Consider the following 21,245-nt stretch of genomic DNA (forward strand, 5'->3'; position numbering starts at 1 on the left):
ATGGGTTTGTTTGTTTGTCCAAATGGATGGTGATGTTGAGTCCGTACCTAGCTGAAATCTAGCACTTAACTGCTGTGGCTGCAGGGTCTGTAGAAGCACACAGTGGATACTGCTGCTGTGGCTGGCACTGCAGCAGGAGGCACCTGTTGGGGGGAGAAGTGGGCTCAGGTGCTACAGGGGCCGCCTGGTGCTGGCTCTGCTTCAAGGGCTGTTGGCTGGAGAAAGAAGCTTGGCTGGAAAATACCTCACTGCTCAAACGCCTCTGTTATCCCCCCAGCCAGCCAGCAGTGCTGCTGGAGCTGTGCTAGCTGGATGTGCACGCTAAGGCTCCTTCAGCAGCTGTGCTTCCCCAAAGCGCTCAGCATCTTTCCTTTTTCCGAACCGCAGTCATCTCTGCAAAAGCACAATGCAGCAATCATCTGACAGACTCCTGTCAGGGCACAGTCACTGTCTTACTGCTCTTCACTAACTTGCGTGCTTACCTTTTAATAGAGGAAATGGAATGCCTCTGAAGATACCTTTGGAGAAAAAACCTTAAGCTGCGGATTGCTAGGTGTAGACCACAGTTGTTTGGGTACCTGCTCTTTTAAAGACGGATCTGAAATTGATACTTCACTCTTTTCCACAGAGAGAAAAAGAAAGAATTGGAACGTGAAGAGCTGTGGAGAAAGCTAGAGGAGCTAAAGCTGAAGAAGGCTATGGCAGAGAAGCAGAACAGCACTCACAATGTGCTCAATGCACACGATACAAGTGCCAAATAAAAGAAATGACAACCTCCACTCGACAAACATACTTTTTTGTACCCTTTTGAAATATGTAAAAATTTGCAAAATAAACCTCATCAGTACAGTAGGAACAGCCAACTTTTCTCTGGCTAAGTGTAAATGAAAAGATTTGAATTTAAATACAGCATTTAAGTGATGTCAGTACCACAGCATATTGTAAATTTGTCTATCGATATCCTGTCACTTCCAGCGTTTCATAGAACTGAATTATCATCCTTAATGAGTGAAATAATTACGGGAGTGGTGAGAATTATGACTTGAATTTTTGATTGTGTTGCACATAGGTGGTATAGTTTGCTATGTACATTTTTTCCTTGTTTTATATGTGCTTTTCACATCGCTGCATACCTTGGTGAAGATGATAGAGAAGGCTTCTAGCAGTGCTGTATTTTCTCAAATAAAACCACGGTCCGTTCCCAGTAGCGTGAGACACGCAGCGTGTGTCCCTCAGCGCTGGAAGGAGCTCTCAGATGGTCTTGAATTCCTGACTGAATTCACATTTAGATTTTTGTATAAGGTCACTTAGTGTGAGACATACAGGGACAGAGGGTCAGCTTGAACAGGGCAGGATGGCCCACATGCTTGCTTACATGCAGTGAGTACCTCTACACTCTTCTCACTGCCTCCTGGTCCTGGCCATACTTAACATTTGCTCCTGCTCAGCCCACAGAGGGCTGCAGAATAGCACTGCCCATCCGTTGTGGCCATTTCTGCATTACTTTTAGCACCTTGGGGATGGAAGAGCAATACCAAAAGGGGCATATTTTTCCTTTCAGAAAGGAGGAAAGGCTGTCAGTAACTAGTTCCTTGTTTTATTTAAAGAAAATGCAGTCCACTTCTTGAAAGTGGAAAGTTGACTATGGAAGTCTTGTCTGTCACCTGATCAAGTATTTTTCACATCTTTTATCAGAGTACCATTCCAATCTCCTAAATTGCAGTTGTGTGGAAAACTTTTGTAATGAAAGATCTTTGGGGAATTGAGCAGCATTCAATAAAGTCTTTATGTTTGTATTTAGTGCTGTAATCACATCTTTGTGCTCATGAAGACCAGAGGGTTTGAGCAGCTCTTACCAACAACCCTTAACCTGTAGCACTCTTGGCAATATCAAGGCACTTAAAATGTGGCTTCTAAACCTGAGCAAGTGCCTCGATTTTGCTCTGGAAATCACCTGAAAGTCACTACACTTCCTTAGAAGGAAAAAAAAAATTGGAAGTACACTTACCACTCCATTAACAAGCCATTAGCAGAGGATGGAAGCAGCAAAATATGATGCAGTATGCTTCCTTCCTTGCAACAAACCTTTCAGAGCAAACACACAGCACTGAGTGGTGCACAGCTGCCTTGTAGACAGCACAGCTCCGAGTTGTTAGGCATCTGACCAGCAAGGGACTTATAAGGAAGAAAAGGACTCCACCACCCCAGCATGGCTCGTTAGTGCACATTCTCTTTTATAACAGAGAATCACATTTAAGCAGCAGACTGATGAAAGGCTTCTTTAATACCTTAGCAAAGACTGCAAGAAACAGGGAGGAGCAGCAGCCTAAGTCTATCTCTGAAACTATCAAGTTGCTTGACTTAGACTGATCAGAAATACATAAATAAAATCTACTTATTTAGTAAACTTCAACATCTTGCATTAATATTCCCGTCTGGATGACCTCCTGTAAAACTCCAGCTGCATCTGAGAGCAGGCAGTTTCAGAGAAGGATATGACAGCTCACTCCAATATTTTATTTTTATTTTTAATATTCAAGTCAATACACTTTAAATGAAAAATGATGTAGTAGAATTCCAGTGTATTTTGTTTTAACATTCTTTGGAGAGGGGAGGCCGGACTGTTTTGTTGTTTGGGTTCTACCTTCCACTAAGTATGGTCACAGAAATAACTGCATTCTGGTAGCAGATGCAGGTTCAGAGCTCAGGCAGCACTTTCACACCCCCTGTTCTGAGCATTCAAAACAGTTCATTTTTGTTTGTTTGTTTTTAAAGATCTAACTGCTACATTAGTGAAATCTCCCCCCCCCCACATACCGAGGTAAACTTGTTAAATCTGGACTAGAAAAGCATGAGTTTGTTAGAGCTGTCCTAGCATTCCTAGAGTTAAGCTCTTCTCAGGAGTTCAGATGTCAGTTCATGAGGCTGTTCCTCCAGCAGTGTTTTTCCTGAAGAAAACATACCTGTTTGCTGTATTGCCAGTGGAAGCTTATTCCAATTGTGCTCTGTCCCTTCTGTTGCAGATACTTACAGGGCAGTTTTAGTCTCAGCTTATATGGTTCATTACTTGACTTCTTCTCTTCAGATGTCTCTTTCGGATTTTGATCATCCACTTAACACTTAGCTTAGCAAAGTCTGCAGCCTTAAACAGAGCCAAAAAGATACCGCAGAGAAGGGCGATCGTGTTCCAAGGATTTGCTGTGATTATCTGAAAGAGATTGAAAATATTATTCTCATCTGACTCCGTATATGTTCTACCTGTACAGTAAGAAGCATTTCAATGTATCTACCAGAACAGTTCGGCAGCACATGCCTTCACACTGCAAAGAAGAGCTGAGGCCCCGTGCCACACCTGTGCCTTGTTCTGGGCTTCATCCCATTCCTTTTGTGAGAAAGGAAGCACACGTGCCAGGAGCTGCCTGTACTGCCTGCTAGATTCCTTCTGACTTTCAGGGTTGTTTAACTTTTTAGATACTGTTAAATTAGCAATTTACTACGTTGCTTAAAGATGTAAAAAAACTAGCAGTCATACAGAAGAGGCTCTTCCATTAAGACCAAACAAAGCCAGAACTACTGGAAAGCTTTAACAAGACGCACTGTAATGATAAACTACATTCTGACAGCAGCAACTGCTTTTCTAGTACTACAGCAAGTATCTCAGTTTCTGTTTTTAACTACGTTTGGCTTAGGAGTAGTTAATTTTATTTACAGTTTGCAATTCTTCTTGTACCCCTAGGAATGATGGTGACTTCCAGGACCTCAAGATGAAGGGAGCAGATTTAGGTTTAGGCAGCAACAAAGTAACACAGCTTTCAGATTTGCTGTGGAGTACCAGACACTGACAGCACAAAGGCGATGGCTCTGGGTCACATGCTGAGCCACAAGGTTTGCAACCTGGCTGCCCCTATTATAGATCTGCCCAAACACAGCACCACAGGCTGCCGTAGCATCAGCAAGAGGAAATAAACACCACCCTTCACCGCAGCACGGGGCGCTCCCGGCTGGAAGGAGGCGGGGGCATCCCATGTATGATGGTGGCCCATCACACAGACCACAGCGTGGTTTCTCTGAGCTACCTGCACCTCAGCTGCAAAGACGATGCTGTGTCACTGAGCCAGGGAAAGACATCAGTTGGTCTTGAGCTCCAGTGGCTATTTTTTACTGAAGGTATAAAAATAACAACCAAACCCCGCAGAGCGAGATTTCAAAACTAACTTCACTCTTCCTGTTCCCTCAGTTCACACAGAAGCTCTGAGGCACACACGCACACAAATACACACCACGAGCATGTGAGGCAAGAAAATAAGATGCAAGGCTGTTTACTTACATCTTGAACAGTCTGTATAAAAGGGTCTTTCCATTCAAACACCACAAAAAACAGCTGGTCACTTCTCAGCTTAGTCCTCCTGTCAATGTAGTTAACCACACTAGTCTGGGGAGGGAGAAAAGAAAAAGGTGAAGAAGGTGCAGATGACTTTCTTCAGTCGTACAATCCAGCCTTCAGTGCATCAGAAAAGGCTTATAAGGTGAAAAGAGCAGGCTGTTCAGCCTTCCTCCACCTGGAACGTCAGGCTTTCACAATACAGAACATCAGTTTCCTCCATCTGTTTCACGATCACATTCACTTCCTATTTCTCACCTAATTAAACACTGTACCATTTCAGACTGGCAGCCAAGGCTTCTGTGACATATAGCAGTGCTTCACTGTTCCTACTTGATGCCCCAGTGCTTGCTGACACAGCACAAGAGAGCTACAACCACAGCACACGCTGCAGCAGCACAGCTCTTAGCCATATATACCAGCACAGGAAGTCTCACTCCATTCACCCGTGGTGTCAGTGATCACTTTTGTCCCCTTGTGCTTACAGGTCCATATTCTCTTTAAAAAATCAAAGTGGCAAAACAGAAGCAGGGCCTGACTGCTTTATTCATTTATTCCTGTCTGCAGGAGGGCAGAAGGAGGTGTGGTAACATTCAAGAAGGAGTGAGAGATAGCAGATGAAAGCCTTCACCTGGAGCATGGCCGCACAAGCAGCTTACTGAAAGCACTCTGCTCCAGCAGTGGCCAGTTTCAGCCCACTGCACGCCTCACTACCTGCTTTGGAAATGCCCCTGTCCTTTGTCAAAATAAAGTTTTTCCCCCTTCAAAGTGCAGAGAGTTCATTCACCAAAATCATTTACTGGGGCCAGTAGAGCATTGGGCAAGCTGTCATTCATGAGTGCTGACTTCTATTTACCACAGAACTACACGATGGTGGCAGGAATAGGCTGGGAGGCTGGGTGGTTTTGTTTTTTTTTTTTTTTAAAGAACCAGGTGTGGAACAAGCTGGATACCAGAAACTGCAGAATGAAAAGGGGAAAGCAGCCTACACACTGCTGATCAAACCCTACCTCCCAGTACTGCCCTTTGGCTGAGCTGCTGTCTGAAATGATCACTGCCTGGTGCAGAGCTGTGTGACACCTCCCAGCAGCTGTGACACACGTACTGCTCAGGGTACCAGAGAGATGTTGCAGCCACACGGAACTGACTGCTAAAGAGTGACAACTGGGAAAGCATGAAGACACCAGGCCTCAGAAAAACATCCATCTTGTCTGTATGTCCACATACAGACACCTGAGCCCAGAAGGAGCAATATGGGGAACCACATGCAGCAGCAGTAAGTTTGCTGTAAGCCTCCTGTCCCTGGAGGACAGCACAAAGCACACAGGAGCCGGGCACCAGCTGCACTGCAGTGATGGGAGGACTTGGCCCTTCTCCAAACCTCAGAGGAAAGGTTACACCTTGGTGTGTCCACAAAGCAGCACTTGTGATCTTCCTGGAGAAGTTAATTCTGTACTTGAGGTAATGAATCAGTACAGTTACTTCATTCCAGGAGCTACAGATACGAGAATGGATTCAGCAGACACTGGATGGGGAACAACCTCCTACCTCTCCACCACGGCTTAGTTTCTTTATCAATACCTTCAGCTTTCTATCAGTCTCCTCCTAGGGAGGCACCCCTGATGTTATGCTGTGAGCAAACAGAAGCAGGAAGCAGAGCACTGTATACCCATTCCAAGCACTTTGGAATCTTAACAGCCTTATGTTTTCTAGTCAAACCTCTTTGCTGCACATTCACCCAATGCTTCTGTAGCTCATTTACTTATTGCAGCATACAATACTTCAGCTACACTCATTCAGGAAAACTGCACAATGGGAAACCAGGTCACAAAGCTGACTAAAAGCAATGGGAAAGGCAGAAAAGACCGAGCAATGACTACTGCATTACTCAGCAGACTGACTGGCTATGCTATTTGACCCAGTATTTGTATCCAGCTTTCTGGTGTGCTGCCTCCCTGTTTTACATCTGACAGGCCAATGAACTTCCTTATTCCATTTGAGCAGAAACTGTACTGTCAAACAGCAAGTGCAATTAGCCTGAACTAATTCAACCTCTGCTGTATTATTAATAGGTAACTGAAACATGAAATTCACATTTGTACCAATTCGTATTTCCTTTTTTTTTTAATTATTTTTTTAACAAACCAAACAGCCCACACAGATGATTGGGAAATCCATAACTGCCAGACTCAATGGATGCTCGTGGTAACAAACAGCTCACCTTTGATTCTGGGTCAGTCTTTTCTACTTTGAGATGCTTTAGATGTGGACATACAGCAAAGTCTTAAAAAAAAATCCAACCCTACATAAATACCACAGCTGGCAAGTGGAACAGAGCTCCAGATGACAAAGGACCAACAACTGTAATCAGTGCTTATACGACAGCAGCTGACTGGGATATCCTTTCCTCAGACTAAGGCCCACACCACAGGACTTGAGGATTCTCCCACTCCCCTGCAGCAGAGCTGAAGGTTACCAGCCCACAGCCACAGCTTGTCCCTTGAGGCCTCTCCCTTCAATAGGCACAAGTGAAATGGCTCAGAACACACTTCTGTCTGTCAGTGTGAACAGTCAAACTTATTTCATTTCTAGCTAAGTTTGCATATTCCACTTGCATATTTTCTATCTTGAGATATTTCAAGAAGTTATCTGTATTTCTAAGGGTAATTAACAGATAAAAATCCCAATCCCAAACAAAAAGCAGATATGAGAGTGCTATAATCAATACTCAGCTTACATTTATTTCTTCATTTTAACATCAGCCCTTGTAGTAACCTAAACAGTACCTCCTTCCATTATTATTATTTAGATAATTCCTTTGGAAATCTCTACCTTGAACTAAGGTAGCTCTGTCCCTTCAGACCCACACGTTGGATACAGGTGTCACTTATGACAATGACCAAGGCCTTCTCATCTCCCTGTTAGGAGATGCTTTTCCTGAGATGTGTCTCCATACCAACAGCAGAGCACATCTACAATTCTACAGAATTTCTCCAACTGAAAGAACTCTAACTGTAGAGACGGTTCAGATGACCAACTGCTCAGCAGCAAGGGGTAGAGCAGACACCATTAAACAAAAGCCAGTCTCCTGGCATTTCACTCAAAACAACCAGCCAACGCACCCACCCCTTCCTCCAGCTCAGACTGCCGCCTGCTCCATGCTGCTCTGTTGGCCAATTTCGACTAGAAGCCCCGCACTCTTTGAGAGCAACCAGGTTTTAAATCACGTAATGCCCTAACATCTTCATGGATTTTTTTCTTTGCTTGCTTACCTCTTGTTTGAATTCCACAGTCTCTCTGCCATCCTCTTCCTTTGTTTTCACCAAGGACATCTTGACCCAAGTTCGAAAGCCTCCAGAAAACTTCCAGCTGGAGTATGAACTTTCACAGTCCTTCATGAATTCTGCTTTTTCTGGACTAAAGGAGAAAGAACATTACTTTGCTGACCAAACTCAGAGCAGTGCTTGGACACTGCAGCAGCAGAACGTCAGGCCCAAGCTCTCCAACGTGTTTAAAACTTCTTTGAAATATCAACTGCTGTAATTCAGCATATTTAATACACTGTTAGCAGGAAAGCTTTGATTAACATTAGCACTTACACTCCGTTCTTACTGGCAGAAGAACTTACCTGCTGCCTTGCTCCCCCTGCAGGCTGTGCTGCTTTATGGGGGAGCTTTGTTCTGCTCACGTGTCACTACTGGAAGAGAGAAGAAGAGAGCCAGGACCCCAGCTAACAACTCACCACAATGCTAAGAAGCAAGTGATGGAAGGAATAACCTCAGGCCAAGGCTTCACACCGTTTCTGAGGAGCAAATAAGCTGGTTGCAATGGAGACAACATGCCTTGCAATTCACATTTAGTGTAGTCCTATTAATTCAGGAACAACATAAGGGCTCCTATCTGCTATACAGCCATTTTCCCAATACACAACCACAGATATTTGCAGCCCTGGAGTAACAGGATTGGTTTATATCTTTTTATAAGATAAACTGTGACTTTCTGCCATCTTAAGTCTTCCAATATCCCTCACCCTGCAAGCAGTAACAAGGTAGCTCTAGGGTAGAATCCTGTCTCTATTAAATGCACAGGACACACTGAATCAACCCTTCCATTCATTTGGAGCTTCTTGGTACAGTGATTTTAGCCACTTTCATGTCCTCTCCATGAAATAAGCCTGTCTCTCCCTACAGCTGCTTTTCCACAAGGTTTCATCTGAAATGAACAGGTAAACCACTGTTATGAGTCACAAAACATTAAAACAGACTGCAAATTCTTACTGAAGATAGATTTAAGGTTTAGAGCTATGCCATGGTATGCTGGTCCTTGAGACAAGGGAAGAGAAAAACGTTTCTGACCCAGAGTAAATCCACCTTCTGAGGTAAAGGGAAAGAGCATACTTCTGTTCATATGGCAGAGGAAGCTCACGTCTAGGTCTACTAGAAGGTGAAGCTACTTTGGTCTTCCAGGAGAAAGATGCAAAGAAATCAAGACTGATCTGGAAGATCTGCCACGTACCAACACTGGGTGGATTTACACTTTTTCCAACTTTTCTCTGCTCCTTTTTTTTTTCCTATAAAGAATGATGACTTGTCCACGTGGCAGCACATGCACAGGCTGGTAAGATTACCATGCTGACGGCTGCTCTGTACTACACTGACTGCTCAGGCTGAATAGATCAGCATGCACATGATAGCACAGCATGGCACAGCCTAGCAAAGTCACTGCTTTCAGCTCAGGGCTTCAGGTGGAGGGCTCAAACTCAGAAAGGAGAAGCATTTCCAGAAAGAAAAAACAATACTCCGCTAATTGTCAAGGTACTCCAGAGTGCTTCAGCCATTTAGGATATCTTCATCTCTCTGTAACATAAGCTGCAGTACAGCTCTTCAATCCCAAAGTGAAGATGTGGGCAAAGCACGAGAGGAAAGGCCAATGCCTGACTGCTCCTTGCCATGCCAACCAGTGACAAACTGCTTCTTCCCCTCTCAGTATTTGGGTACAGCAGCATGTTGGGGACAGACAGCCAGGAAGAGTGTGGTGTTTTGCCACTCAGAGAAACATACATACTTAGCACTCTGCCAGCCTGTCACCAACGCATGACTCAGTACAGCATCCCAGAAAGGCTTTCCAAACCAACATGGAAAATTGAGGCAGGAAGTTATGACTTAGAGTTGAACATTACAGCCACAATTTACATGGTAAGCAGGCAGCAACTTTGTATAGTATACTTTGCCTTCAATGGTAATTGTAGGCTTGAAAAAGAAAGATGGATATCTTAAGAGAAGCTGTGGAGAAGTGATCTGAAAAGGCATCTCCTTGTGTGCACCAATAATCCACACCAGTGCCACAGAGTCAGGAACAACAGAAAGGAGGGAGGACAGAGCAGAGACGCAGAAGCTCTGCACGAGTAATAGCAGAGGGCAAATAATGCCTGAGTTCCCCTCTGCTGGGGAACTGGAAACTCTCCAACATTACATGGGACGTAACACAGGGTCAGATGTCGTGGTATCAAAGCCTTGACCCTTCTTCGTTACCATTTATTCCTCTGCACACAGCAATCCAGAGAAGGGAACACGAAGCTCTGTTTAGACCCTTAAATAATCTCTGCCTTGTTCTGACTGGTATTCGTCATCTTACGTAAGTTATTGTACATGCTAAAATAACAATGGTTTCAACAGCAATATGTTCAGAGGATTTGCTACTCAAACCCATGTATTACACTAATGATAGTTCAGGAAAGGAACTTGCATACTTAGCTACACATTTTTTGTAACATCGCAAGGGTTTCATTATTTCATTTTCGCTGATTAATGCTGTACACACAGCAGCTGCCCCTGTCTTAAAGAAGAAAGAAAAACACAGAAGAAGAAAATCCACTGGCAGTATTACTCCAACTCACAGTCTGACAATAGCACACAATTCAGCAGTGTTCTGTGAAAGCCAAAACAAAGCTAGCACACACTGCCAGTCTAATACAAGCTGGTGATCCAATTTTAACATGAGAGCTACAGAAAATAAAACCCTTGACAGAAACAACTGGACCTTACTTGAGTCCTCACCACTCAACAAATTCTTAAAGCATAAGAGCCTAGAAGCCATTTTTACAGCTGATGCTTGCAGCAGCCTTCACTGGTTATTGATATATAAAGCAAAAATGAGCTGCACGTAATAAACCTACAGAGAAGTTGTGGAGATACAGCTGGACTCTTTTCATCAGTTGTAAGGAGGACAGTGTTCAGATTATGATTTATGATGAAACATCCTAATGTTACAGCAGTCTGACTGTCCAAACCAACCTAAGCCGTTTGCAGCCATATTAAAAACTAATTGAAAAAAACCCAACAACCTGTAATTATGATATCTGAAGAGTTGCAGCATGCATCTCAGCATCTTCAGGAATGCTACAACCCTTATGTTCATTGCTGGACACAGTGCTAAGAACATGCTCTTGTAACCCATGAGTGAGACATGTGGACAGGAAAAGTAATTAACAACAGCCAAATACTGGTCAGTATTTGAAGTTTCTTTAGAGAGTGCATGGAAGGACAAAGTTACATTGTCAGTACACAACAGTTTCTAAGGATATCAGTCCAGACTTCCCCATCAGCTAAATTTAGCATCAGCTGAGGAACCAGAAGCCATTTCTATTTTCTCTCCTGCTAGAAGCTGAATAGAACGAGCAGATCCCACAAATAAAAGATGTTCCACTTGCAGTTCATAGTCAGGAGAAAAGATCTGTTTGCAGCCTGTCCTCAACCTGTCCTGTTTGTGCCCTGGGATACCAAGAGAGCAATACACAACACTGAGGAAGACAAAGACATACAGTTGGTACTAAGCTCTGGAGAATGCTCTAAGAGAGACAGTATCAAAACATCTTGCACACAACTGGTTCTCTATTTCAACTGGATAATTGGATCATTTACCAGCATGCTTAAAGGCCTATGTGCCTTTGCCAATTCCACCATTACCTGGGTTAGTTCAAAACCAGCCTTGACCTACATTTCTATTACATGCTACGAACAGGCACAAAGATGCACCTTCATACAGACCTCATTTCCTACCTTTTTGCTTTGCTTCAAACATAACTCAGGCTCAGTCTTCACTCTCCCAGCAGAGACAAGGCAGCTTCTTTAGGAACAGAGCATCATTTCCCTTTCTCTTCAGGAATCAGTTCTGCCATCTAACCCGTCTGATCTGGGAAACCTGGAGGCAGGATGTTGCAATCCCCAGTTTCTTCAGGCAGCTTACAGATGTTTCTTACTGATTCATCCACTCTGGCTCAAATATGGCCTTCAAGCTAGGACCCTGGCAATACCATTTAGTGTTGTTTTTCACATCTAACCCACCTCTGCACAACATACGATACAAACATTTCAGAAAGCAGCATGTAGACTTGCTTGCAGGAAGAGTTGAATACTTTGAATACTACTAGCTTAACCAGGACACACATGCTTTAACTGGGAAACAAACAGCTCTTTAGAATGGCTTATCTGCAAACTGATACAATGAGAACAGAAAGGTAGCCTCCAGAACTTAAGTTCGCACAGGCCAATTTGCATCTTGGTAAGTTAGCTTGCTCTGCACAGATACAGCAACCAGACACCACACAACCACCCCTTCTGATCTTCATCCACTGGGGATGGTCTCAGACACTCACTCATGTCTTGAAGTACAGAAATAGCTGTGCATTTTGCTGGAATCAGTCCCACCTTTCCTGCCACTGACTGTAGTACAAGCCACAAAACTGAGAAAATCCAACACAGAAGGAACCAGTAGTACCTCCAGCATCGCTACTCTCAGTTGGTATTTTCTGACTCTAAAACATCAGTGCCCAAAATATCAATGCCCAAAGTACCTGGAACATTTGCATCTTTGCGCCTTTGTGCAGTTCTAGGAAGTACCTGATAACTTCAGCTTAATATCTGTCTCCTTCATTGAAATAGAAAAGCAAATTCAGATAACTGGTCTTCAGACACCCAGAGACACTGGGAGTGAACTCTTTCAGTCTTTGCTCCTCTTCTGAAAACACACCCATGTGATCATGCCCAAGCCTCCAGAAGTGCTTCAGTACAATAATGGGTTATTTTTCTTCCTCTCTATCACCTTATTACTCTCTACATAGGCGCTTTACCACTCTACATCTGACCATTAATGAAGTCTCCTTATTAGGTATCACTGTACCTAATGGCTTTTGACTAGCTTGTCATCTGGATCACAGAGAGAAAAACAGAACTTGTATTTAAATTAAAAGCTAAAATTAAGCTTCTCACGAGGAGGGAAAAAGCTTGGGGCTTTCAAGAAAGTTCAAGCAAGGATTAATTCCACTCCTATTAAAATAATCAAAAGGCTGATCAGTCACTTCAATGGTACTGACATAAATCAACACAAAGCATTTTTAAACCCCCATCTATAACAGTTCAACGCCATCACAGGCTCACCCCTCCACATACCTGTTGACGAACTCTTGGAAAGAAGAAAACAGAAGGTAGTCAATGGCACTAAAATCTTGGTCTGTTCCATTTAAGTGAAACTGTAAAAACACCAGCTCCTTCTTCTTCACGTCACGAGGGCCTTGAACAACCAGAGCATACTTCTATAAGCAGACAGAGAGAGACAGTGAGAGTAGGAGAGGAGGAATCTTCATTTCCTGTTCATGAATTTGCCACCTGTCACTGATACTCTGCAGAAATCTAATACAGAATGAGGTTCTCCTGGCCTCTAGTAAGTAGACGTTCTGTTAAGACATCCGAAAAGAATGCCTGCCAAGCAAATGAGATTTCCACCTTTTGGTTGAAAAATGAATTCTCTAAATCAATTCAGAGCGTTGCTAAGAGGTCTGCACTAGTTCCATCATTCTGCACCACTTCCATCAATCTGCACTACTTCCATCACTGCCACTCGGGCTCACGTGCAATTACCAGCTAAGGCTCTGCAGCCTGCATTCTGCAGAAGGACAATCAAGACAGCTTAGGGCATTACAGTCTGGGAACTTTCAGCTCTTGACATGAATCAATTTTCATTTGGAGTCTGATGTAGAAAACATTATGCTTGCCTTTGAGGAAAAGGCACAGTTTCATAGCCCTCAAGCAAGCTGCAAAGGAGGAACTGTAGGGAAAAAAAAAAAAAAAAAAAAGACAGCCAGCTAGCAGGCAGAATACTGCTTAACGTGCAGGAATTACAATGGACAGCAAGTTGTTGCTTGCAAAAATGACTGCCAATTCGAACATGGCGCTACATGGTTCAGGTCTGCCTCGATGCCTCTCCATTCAATTGGAGGACTGCAAGCTCCCAAACAAATTTACCACACAGCATAAAATACAGGTTCTTAGTTTATTAAAACAAAAAAATAGAAAAAAAAATAGAGGAAGAAATGAAAGACATTAAATATTTAGACTTGGCACATTATTTTAAAACATACTGGGAGCTTCTTCCCAGACAGAACTGATGACTAGACAGAAGAAAAACACGATGATGAAAAAAAGCTGACCAAAGAGGTAACTAGACTCCTTGTTCATGTCTAGTTTTCTTAGGAACAATCTGCAATAACTTCAGATTAGACACAAATGACCCCACTTCATACTTCATTTTCTAAACATTTTTTTTGTACAGAAGCCAGACTCCCTGCATTTTTAAGGGGAATTTAGATTGTCATTTAATGTACTATCTTATCTTACTGGCACACAGAGCTTCAATACAATAAAATGCTCAGCTGCCTAACTAAGAATTTGCCAACTGTGACAAAAATAATGAAATTGTTACTGCTTTCAACATTAGATTTTCTACATCAAGGAGCGTGCTTGCACTAAGGAGATGAATTGAGTTTCACTTGCAAAGCAAGACTTCCGTTCCATTCAGGTTTGCATGTTACACAGCCACGTGACAGCTGATCATCCATAACATACATACAAACTGACTGGGGTATTTTACATTTCTGAAAATATAAAGAGATGGTTTGGAGGGAAAAAAAAACCAACCAACTCAATAGAGAAAAACACAACCCTAGAAGCAAGGATATTTTGCAGTATTTTGTAAATGTAAAACTAAAAAATATAGAATATATAAAAACTCTCAATTACCCCTCGTACAAGCAGAACACCCCACAGCCCACTGAATAAGCTTTATTCTGTTGTATTATTACCATAGTTTGATTAGTAAAAGGATCTGTGTAGTTGATACTCTGTGTGGTGCACTCAATGTCTCCCGGCTGACCTGGATTTATCAGAGGGAGAATGTGATCATAGTAATGATGCTTGCAGCTGAGCAGCCGAGCCTTTCCTGGGTAAAAGGCAATACCTGTTTCAGGAGAGAGAACATTGAAGAGAGCTGACATTCATAGATTTTCACTCTGGAATTTAATCCCACAGGACACTGAGCTGTCCTGCCAAGATGCAGCAGCACAATCAAATTAAATCACGCGCTTGAGTATTTTTTTAAGAGCAGGACAGCAGTGTCAGCTGCATTCATCAGGACAGAAGTCCTGCAATGCACTGAAGAAAATCCAGGTTTGTTTTGAATTACTACAAATCAAAGCTCACAGAAGGTACTAAGCTTCCCTCATCCCCCTTAGCAAGCAGCTAAGGAATCAGTCCTTCTGACCCCAGATGAGAGGAAAGTACAAAGTAAGCTAGGAGATCACTGAAGTTAAATGGGACACAAAGTGCTCCAGAACGTACGCACTCAGATGTTATGATTTAACACATGATATTTTAACTGGAAAAAGCGTATGTACTATATATGAGAGATTATGCTAATCTCATAAAAGTGAAAAGATGCTCTTCAGAACATCCAGCATCTTCTATTCATAAAATACAACACTGTGACAACCAATACCTTACTACTTTTATCACTTAGGTAGGCAAGCTACTACTTCACCTGTATGTGAATTCATGTACTTGTACACACCATAAATTTGTGGCTCCAGACCAACAGCAAGCTTCAGGCTCGAGGCTTCAGACCTCAAATACCTCAGCTGTAGAAACCCAGCAAAGTACCAAGGCTCCAAACCAAACATCTTGTTATGCCACATTCAGTACTGGAAACAAACTTGCCTGAAGCCAATCAAGGCCAACTACAAGAAGAAGTATGACTTACAAGTTGTGCAATTAACTCATGCAACTGAGATGATCTGTCCACCAAAATACAAGATGTATTTTGAAGAATAAGAATAGCCAGAACACATCAGTGTAAAAAATGTTTTACTCCTTCCTTCAGTGCCCCATGCAATCAACTTGCCATCTTGTTACCTTAACAGCAACAAAAGCAACACTGATGAACACTGATGCACTGATTAGCAAAAGGCTACATTAATTCTACAAAAATCTGTAAGAGTAAGACAACAACATGAAACACCTTACAACTACAATTACTGGAACTGTGATATTTAAGGTGTGGTAACAAACAGAACAGACTTCAAACAGAAGTGTTATTTTTACACTGGAAACTAACAAAAGGCTCCCAATGCTGTTTGAGCTACATTTGCTACCACAGCTCTATTTACAAATGGCTACTGGGTAATTTTAAAAAGTGACTATAGAACTCACTATCCAAAAATGCTTCTGTGGAGTAATCCCTCCTGCAAACTGCAATACAGTTCTCTGATGCCACATTACATTTTTTTGCCAACACTGTTCTCTGCAGTCATACCACATTGTCATTGGCTTCTGATGCACCTCCAAGTGGTAAAAAAAAATGCAGAACAGAAGTAGGAAGTGGCACCACTTCTGGGTTTGTTGGGTTATTTTTTTTTGGTTGGTTGTTTTTTGTTGGTATTATTATTGTTTTATGGTTTGTTTGGAAAACTCTTTACTGTCAGCAGCACCTCACTGTCCAGTGCAGGAGTGAGATCCAGGAACAGATCCTACGTGCTCCATTGCCCCATTAATGCTGTCTGGGGAGCAGTTCCATGAGAAATTACCTTCTTTCCTTAACAGGGCCCATTCTAGAGCGTGCAAACACTTCCTGGCTATCAAATGCTGCCCTTTATTAGCTACCAGTCTTACCAGGTGCATCATACAAGGACACTTCCTTGTAAGAGACAGACATCACAGGGTGCTTGAGCTTCTCTCTGAAGTCACTGATGGTTTGGTAGACAAGGAACACAGCTACAGCCATAAGTAGCAGATAAATGAACAGGAGAATTACTGAGAACACATTCTTTAGGCAGGTCTTGCTGAAACGCAAGGAAGGGGCACCGGTACCCAGTTCGCTATCTGGAACCAAACAGAACATGAATTAGAACTCTGAAACACAGATTTTGGGGCAGAATTTACATAGTGTTTGTTTAAAGATCAATCACTTGAGAAGAAAGTAAACCTGAAGCTCAGTTTGACTTAAAACAAACAAACAAACAACCTATTGCTGTCTTTAATGATCAGTGAGACAGCTGCTTCCTCCTCAAGCACAAGGCAGAGTTTTTGGACAGCTGTGCCTTTTTTAAATGTTGAACTTGGCATTCACCTAAGGACAAGGCAGGAAACAGCATTTATTTTCAAGAAGGCCAATCTGGAAACAAAGTTCAAAGTTCACACGAAAAGGTCTCTCAGTGCTCCGTCTTTCCTCCTGGAACAAACAACCCATTTCTCCTCACTTCCAGTCTGATCTGATTCTGACCACCTTCAGTATAAGCATCGGCAGGGAGATTTAATATTCTAATAATGCTCTTACATAGCTAACTGCATGGCACCTCCACCATGGCAGAGGCCACTGTGAATTTGTGACCCTCTATTTTCTGGTTTGTAATTTGCAACTCCTGGCACATATTCCGTAAAGTTTCACAAAAGAAGGCTCTTTCCGATTACACCTAGGAAAAAAACAGACCCGATTCCTTCCTTCTTGCCTTCAAAGCTTATTCTCTGAAGATCTTCACACTAGTCTCACTTACACATCCAGAGCTACACAAACACTGCTTACTCCATACCCCTTTGCATTCTCAACTTCTTTTGACAGTACTTGTAAGTAAAAAAAATGATGTACTGAAGTTACAGGTTCATATTTTGATTGTGAGCGATATAAAGCTGAACCTGCAAAATAAACATCAAAACTAAAAGCATGGAAGGAGATAAATAGGCACATTTTAAACTGACTTTTCCGTGTGGTGTAATTTAATGAGTCAGGCCCTTTCAGGCCATGCCACACTCTGCCCTTCAGCTATAATGGCGGGGTTTGCTGTTTGCTCCTTACCGCAGCAAACACTAGTCTTTTTGTAGCTCCTATTGAACACATAACCACGTATAAAAGTCCGTGGCCACACAAGTGTTCCAAACTTCACTGCCAGGAGATGTCAGCCAAGGAAATTAGGTCATTAACATGCATAAAATTGCACTACTAACAAAAAGTCGGTCTTGAGCAGCTGCAAAACATTTAGGGGATATTCATTTCAGGTTGGCATACCTTAATGCTCAAATCTAGCCCGCATTGGCGCATTTACTGAAAACAAAAACAAAAAAACCCCCAAAATCTTGCACAGAAACAGCTTACCAGGTACTTAAAAACTCAATCTTGAGGTCAACAGTTCTCACCTGGTAAAATAGCAGAGCTGGTATCTTCATCAACTTCCATCTCTCCTTCTCTCTCATCTGTCGGGTTTTCAGATACTTGTTCCACATCTTCACTCAGCTGTGTAGTTAAAACAGTGGTTCAATTTCCAAACATGCTCTCAACTTGCAATTGCTGGAATTTCTATGGTACAAATAAGAGAGGCTCGAACTAACCAAACACACAAAACCTTACCTCCAGTCCAACAGCACCCAGTGTCTGTTCCAATTGTTCACAGGAGTCACATTTGCGTAGATCTAGAGCTGAAAATTAAGTGCCACTCATACTGCATTTAACCTACTTCTAGCCTGTTGTCTCAAGAATAACATCACCTTTTCTTTCAGGACGGGTGTAATTGCTTCCCTGGCAATTTCAGCTCACGCAGAACCCCCAATTAAGGGGATGCCTTCTGAAATAGGCAGGAACTCTGTTCTGTTACTCAGTAACATATTTTAGGTATAAAGATACTGCACCACATAGCAACAAACAGAGCATCAGCACCCCTTAATAGAGAAGTATGTAAAAAGCAAAATGAATTTTGACAGATATTAGGACAAAAACTCAAATGCAGTCCCAGCTATATAGGTAGGTGGGTGGGTCATTACAAGACATTAAGACACCCTTGATGTTTCTTTGAGCTCTCTGTAAATATTATTCTACATTAGTGGTGATGCAATTAATTGGTCTTCCAGTGTTTCCACACCAGCAGAGACCTGATGTTTTCTTGTTTTTGCTATTCAGAGCTCTGGGTCCCAACCACCAAGACACCTTCATCAGAGTCAGAAGCTCCTCATATCAGAAGATCACAAGGGATTAGGAAACGATTGACATTTTGTTTTGCCCCCTCCTGTGTGTTAAAAGTATACCTTGCAAGTCTTCCAAGTTTCTTTCATGGAAGGGAACAACACAAACTGCAGCATGGTAAACCGAGTCCCGAGCTTACAGCATATCATGTTCTGCACAGTACCCATCCAGCTAAACAGTATCAAATAGCTAATTCAGGGAAATTAGTTTTGTTCCTACTTCAAGGAAAAAAGGGTGCATGCTAAATGCAGTACCCACACTGAATGCTAATAAACTTTACGTCCCCAGCTGAACAGTTACTGTCTGTATCCATAAGCGCTTTTCTTTTGTGCAACTCCAATTCAGTACTAAAATTATTGCCATTACATCATTAACAGTTCATCATTTGCATTTATTAGGAAAGAATTCATTAATTTCACATCTCGGAAGGCTGATGTAAAGCCTCCATCACCTCCTGACACATTTCTGTACTTGTTTCTGCCATACAAAGCAAGCTGGAAGCATTCATCAGTTATTTATGTGCTAAGCATTTAAAACAAAGTATGCTTTCTGTTAGCATAAGGCATGGAATACACAGGCTATCATAGGCTACACTCAGCTCCTTTGCAGGAGACGTACCTGGATATGACTGAAGATATTTTTTGTCCAATAATCATTATAAAATAAATGAAACTCAAGACTGCCCCTTTATGCAGGGCCACATCAGTTCTACTTATTTACCTTACCTAAAATAAGCTCTTGTGACACCGGAAGAACATTCACTAAGCCTTTTGTACCAGTTTAGCTAAATCAGTTAAAAAGCCACTCTGAATTATACACTGATGGAGATTCTTGACCCAAAGAGTTTACAGGAGTTACAACGTCCACACAGTGTCTCAACTGACTCCTGCACCTCACTGGCTGGGTGCCCTGATCTCACACCTCATCAGCTGACATCATGAGGGTTAAGTGAGTTCTGTTCCTAACAGCAAGATCTCAACAGGGGTTTAAACAAGAACATAGTATGCAACACTTGTTATCATCTCAAGAGAGATCCTCTTGATTCAAATAAGTAGGAAGAGAAGCAGCCAGCAATACTTAGAAACAAACAGGAAAACCAGTAAGCGACCACATATTTTATGATCTCTACTTAAAATGCACACACAGTTTCAGAAGCCTTTCACGTGGAGCACCAGTGAAGTACAGATAGCCAAAAGCAGGCAGAACTCAGGTGTACTAAGTAGAGCTGACGCACAAGCCTCCCCTTAACCAACTAATTTCACTGCAAATCCCAAACACCTGCGTTGAGAAGAAGCAGAGGTAAGTAAGCCCAACTGTGGCTGCTAGAAGCTAGCACTGCTTGTGGCCCCACATCACTGACCAACCAGCATGGTAACTCGCATACGGAGCTGCAGAGAACCAGCACAGCAGTACTGCATTGTTTATTCCAGTTTTTCCAGAAACTTGGACAAAATCCACAGATTGTGGCAGGTGACGTTAGTGAATTTAATTTATCAGGCATAGTGGTGTTTTTACTCGCACAGGCTGGCTTTTCCTCTGCTATTTTTCATAGAGAGGTGAAGCCTCTCACTGAGAGGTACAATGAACGCAACTCACGGGACAGTTAAGCTTACAAGAGGACATGGAGATATGATATTGAGAGCAAGAAGGACATGATATGGAGCTTTGTTCAGCAATCCTCTGTGCTCAGCACATGCAGCTGACTGGGAAACAACAGCAGGAGCCTGCCCGTGACCCAGCAGTTCCTTCCCCATCCCACACACTGGAAAAACAAACGCAGAGAAGATAACTCCAGCTATGCCAGCATCCTTGCTCGGGCAGGTGCACTGCTCACTATCCAGAGGAGAGATGGAAAGCAGACAGGCACTATGGAGCTGGGGACGTGGTACGTGGAGCAGGGCTGGGTGGTGCTGACTGACGCACAGGGCAACGTGCATAGTTTAGTCTCTGCTTTCAGGTGTCTCTGTGACATCAGTGACTGTCTCAAGCACTCCCCTGAATGCAAGCTTTTACATGAGTTACGTGCCATGAGGCCCTGGAGCATGTCCAGAGAAGGGTAACGAAGCTGTGAGGGGTCTGGAGCACAAGTCCTGTGGGAGCTGCTGGGAGAGCTGGGATTCAATCTGGAGGCTCAGGGGAGAGCTCAATGCTCTACAATCACCTGAAAGCAAGTGGTGGCCAGCCTCTTCTCCTGGGTAACAGTGATAGGATGAGAGGGAATGGCCTCAAGTTACATCAGGAGAGGTTCAGTTTGGATATTAAGAAACATCTCTTCTCAGCAATAGCAGTAGTGTCACAGGCTGCCCAGGGAGGTGGTGGAGTCACCATCTCTGGAGGCGTTTGGGGAACGTGGAGATGTGGCATTGAGGGACGTGGTCAGTGGGCACGGTAGGGGTGGGTTGGCATTGGACTAAACAATTTTAGTGGTCTTTTCCAACCTTAACGATGCTAACGTCATCCTGATAATTACGGGATGAGGCCTTCCTACTCGATAAAACCCTCACAAACAAAAGGAGAACCTGTCTCTGCA

General features: G+C 42.9%; 2 protein-coding genes across 5 annotated transcripts in view; one reads left to right on the forward strand and one right to left on the reverse strand.

Moving 5' to 3' along the window:
- PPP2R5A (protein phosphatase 2 regulatory subunit B'alpha) overlaps window positions 1-1,796 on the forward strand; it is a 40,035-nt gene extending 38,239 nt beyond the window's left edge. Inside the window, exon 13 of the mRNA XM_052674080.1 lies at window positions 629-1,796. Within this exon, the coding sequence (XP_052530040.1) occupies window positions 629-761 (133 nt within the window). The 3' untranslated portion in view covers window positions 762-1,796. The remainder of the gene's footprint in view (window positions 1-628) is intronic.
- Window positions 1,797-2,512: 716 nt separating this feature from the next.
- PACC1 (proton activated chloride channel 1) overlaps window positions 2,513-21,245 on the reverse strand; it is an 80,017-nt gene continuing 61,284 nt past the window's right edge. For 3 of the 4 annotated variants that reach the window (XM_052702151.1, XM_052685954.1, XM_052668447.1), the window contains 7 exons: window positions 17,896-17,992; window positions 16,378-16,587; window positions 14,517-14,671; window positions 12,829-12,971; window positions 7,654-7,798; window positions 4,328-4,432; window positions 2,513-3,208 (listed from right to left, as the gene is read on the reverse strand). In XM_052702151.1, coding sequence (XP_052558111.1) covers window positions 3,047-3,208; window positions 4,328-4,432; window positions 7,654-7,798; window positions 12,829-12,971; window positions 14,517-14,671; window positions 16,378-16,587; window positions 17,896-17,935 — 960 coding nt within the window. In that variant the 5' untranslated portion in view covers window positions 17,936-17,992 and the 3' untranslated portion in view covers window positions 2,513-3,046. Of the gene's footprint in view, window positions 3,209-4,327; window positions 4,433-7,653; window positions 7,799-12,828; window positions 12,972-14,516; window positions 14,672-16,377; window positions 16,588-17,895; window positions 18,056-21,245 lie in introns of all 4 variants that reach the window. The other variant, XM_052694112.1, reaches the window with a different exon arrangement.

The sequence above is a fragment of the Tympanuchus pallidicinctus genome, unplaced genomic scaffold (genome assembly GCF_026119805.1).
Source record: "Tympanuchus pallidicinctus isolate F22 unplaced genomic scaffold, pur_lepc_1.0 scaffold1, whole genome shotgun sequence".
Lineage (NCBI taxonomy): Eukaryota > Metazoa > Chordata > Aves > Galliformes > Phasianidae > Tympanuchus > Tympanuchus pallidicinctus.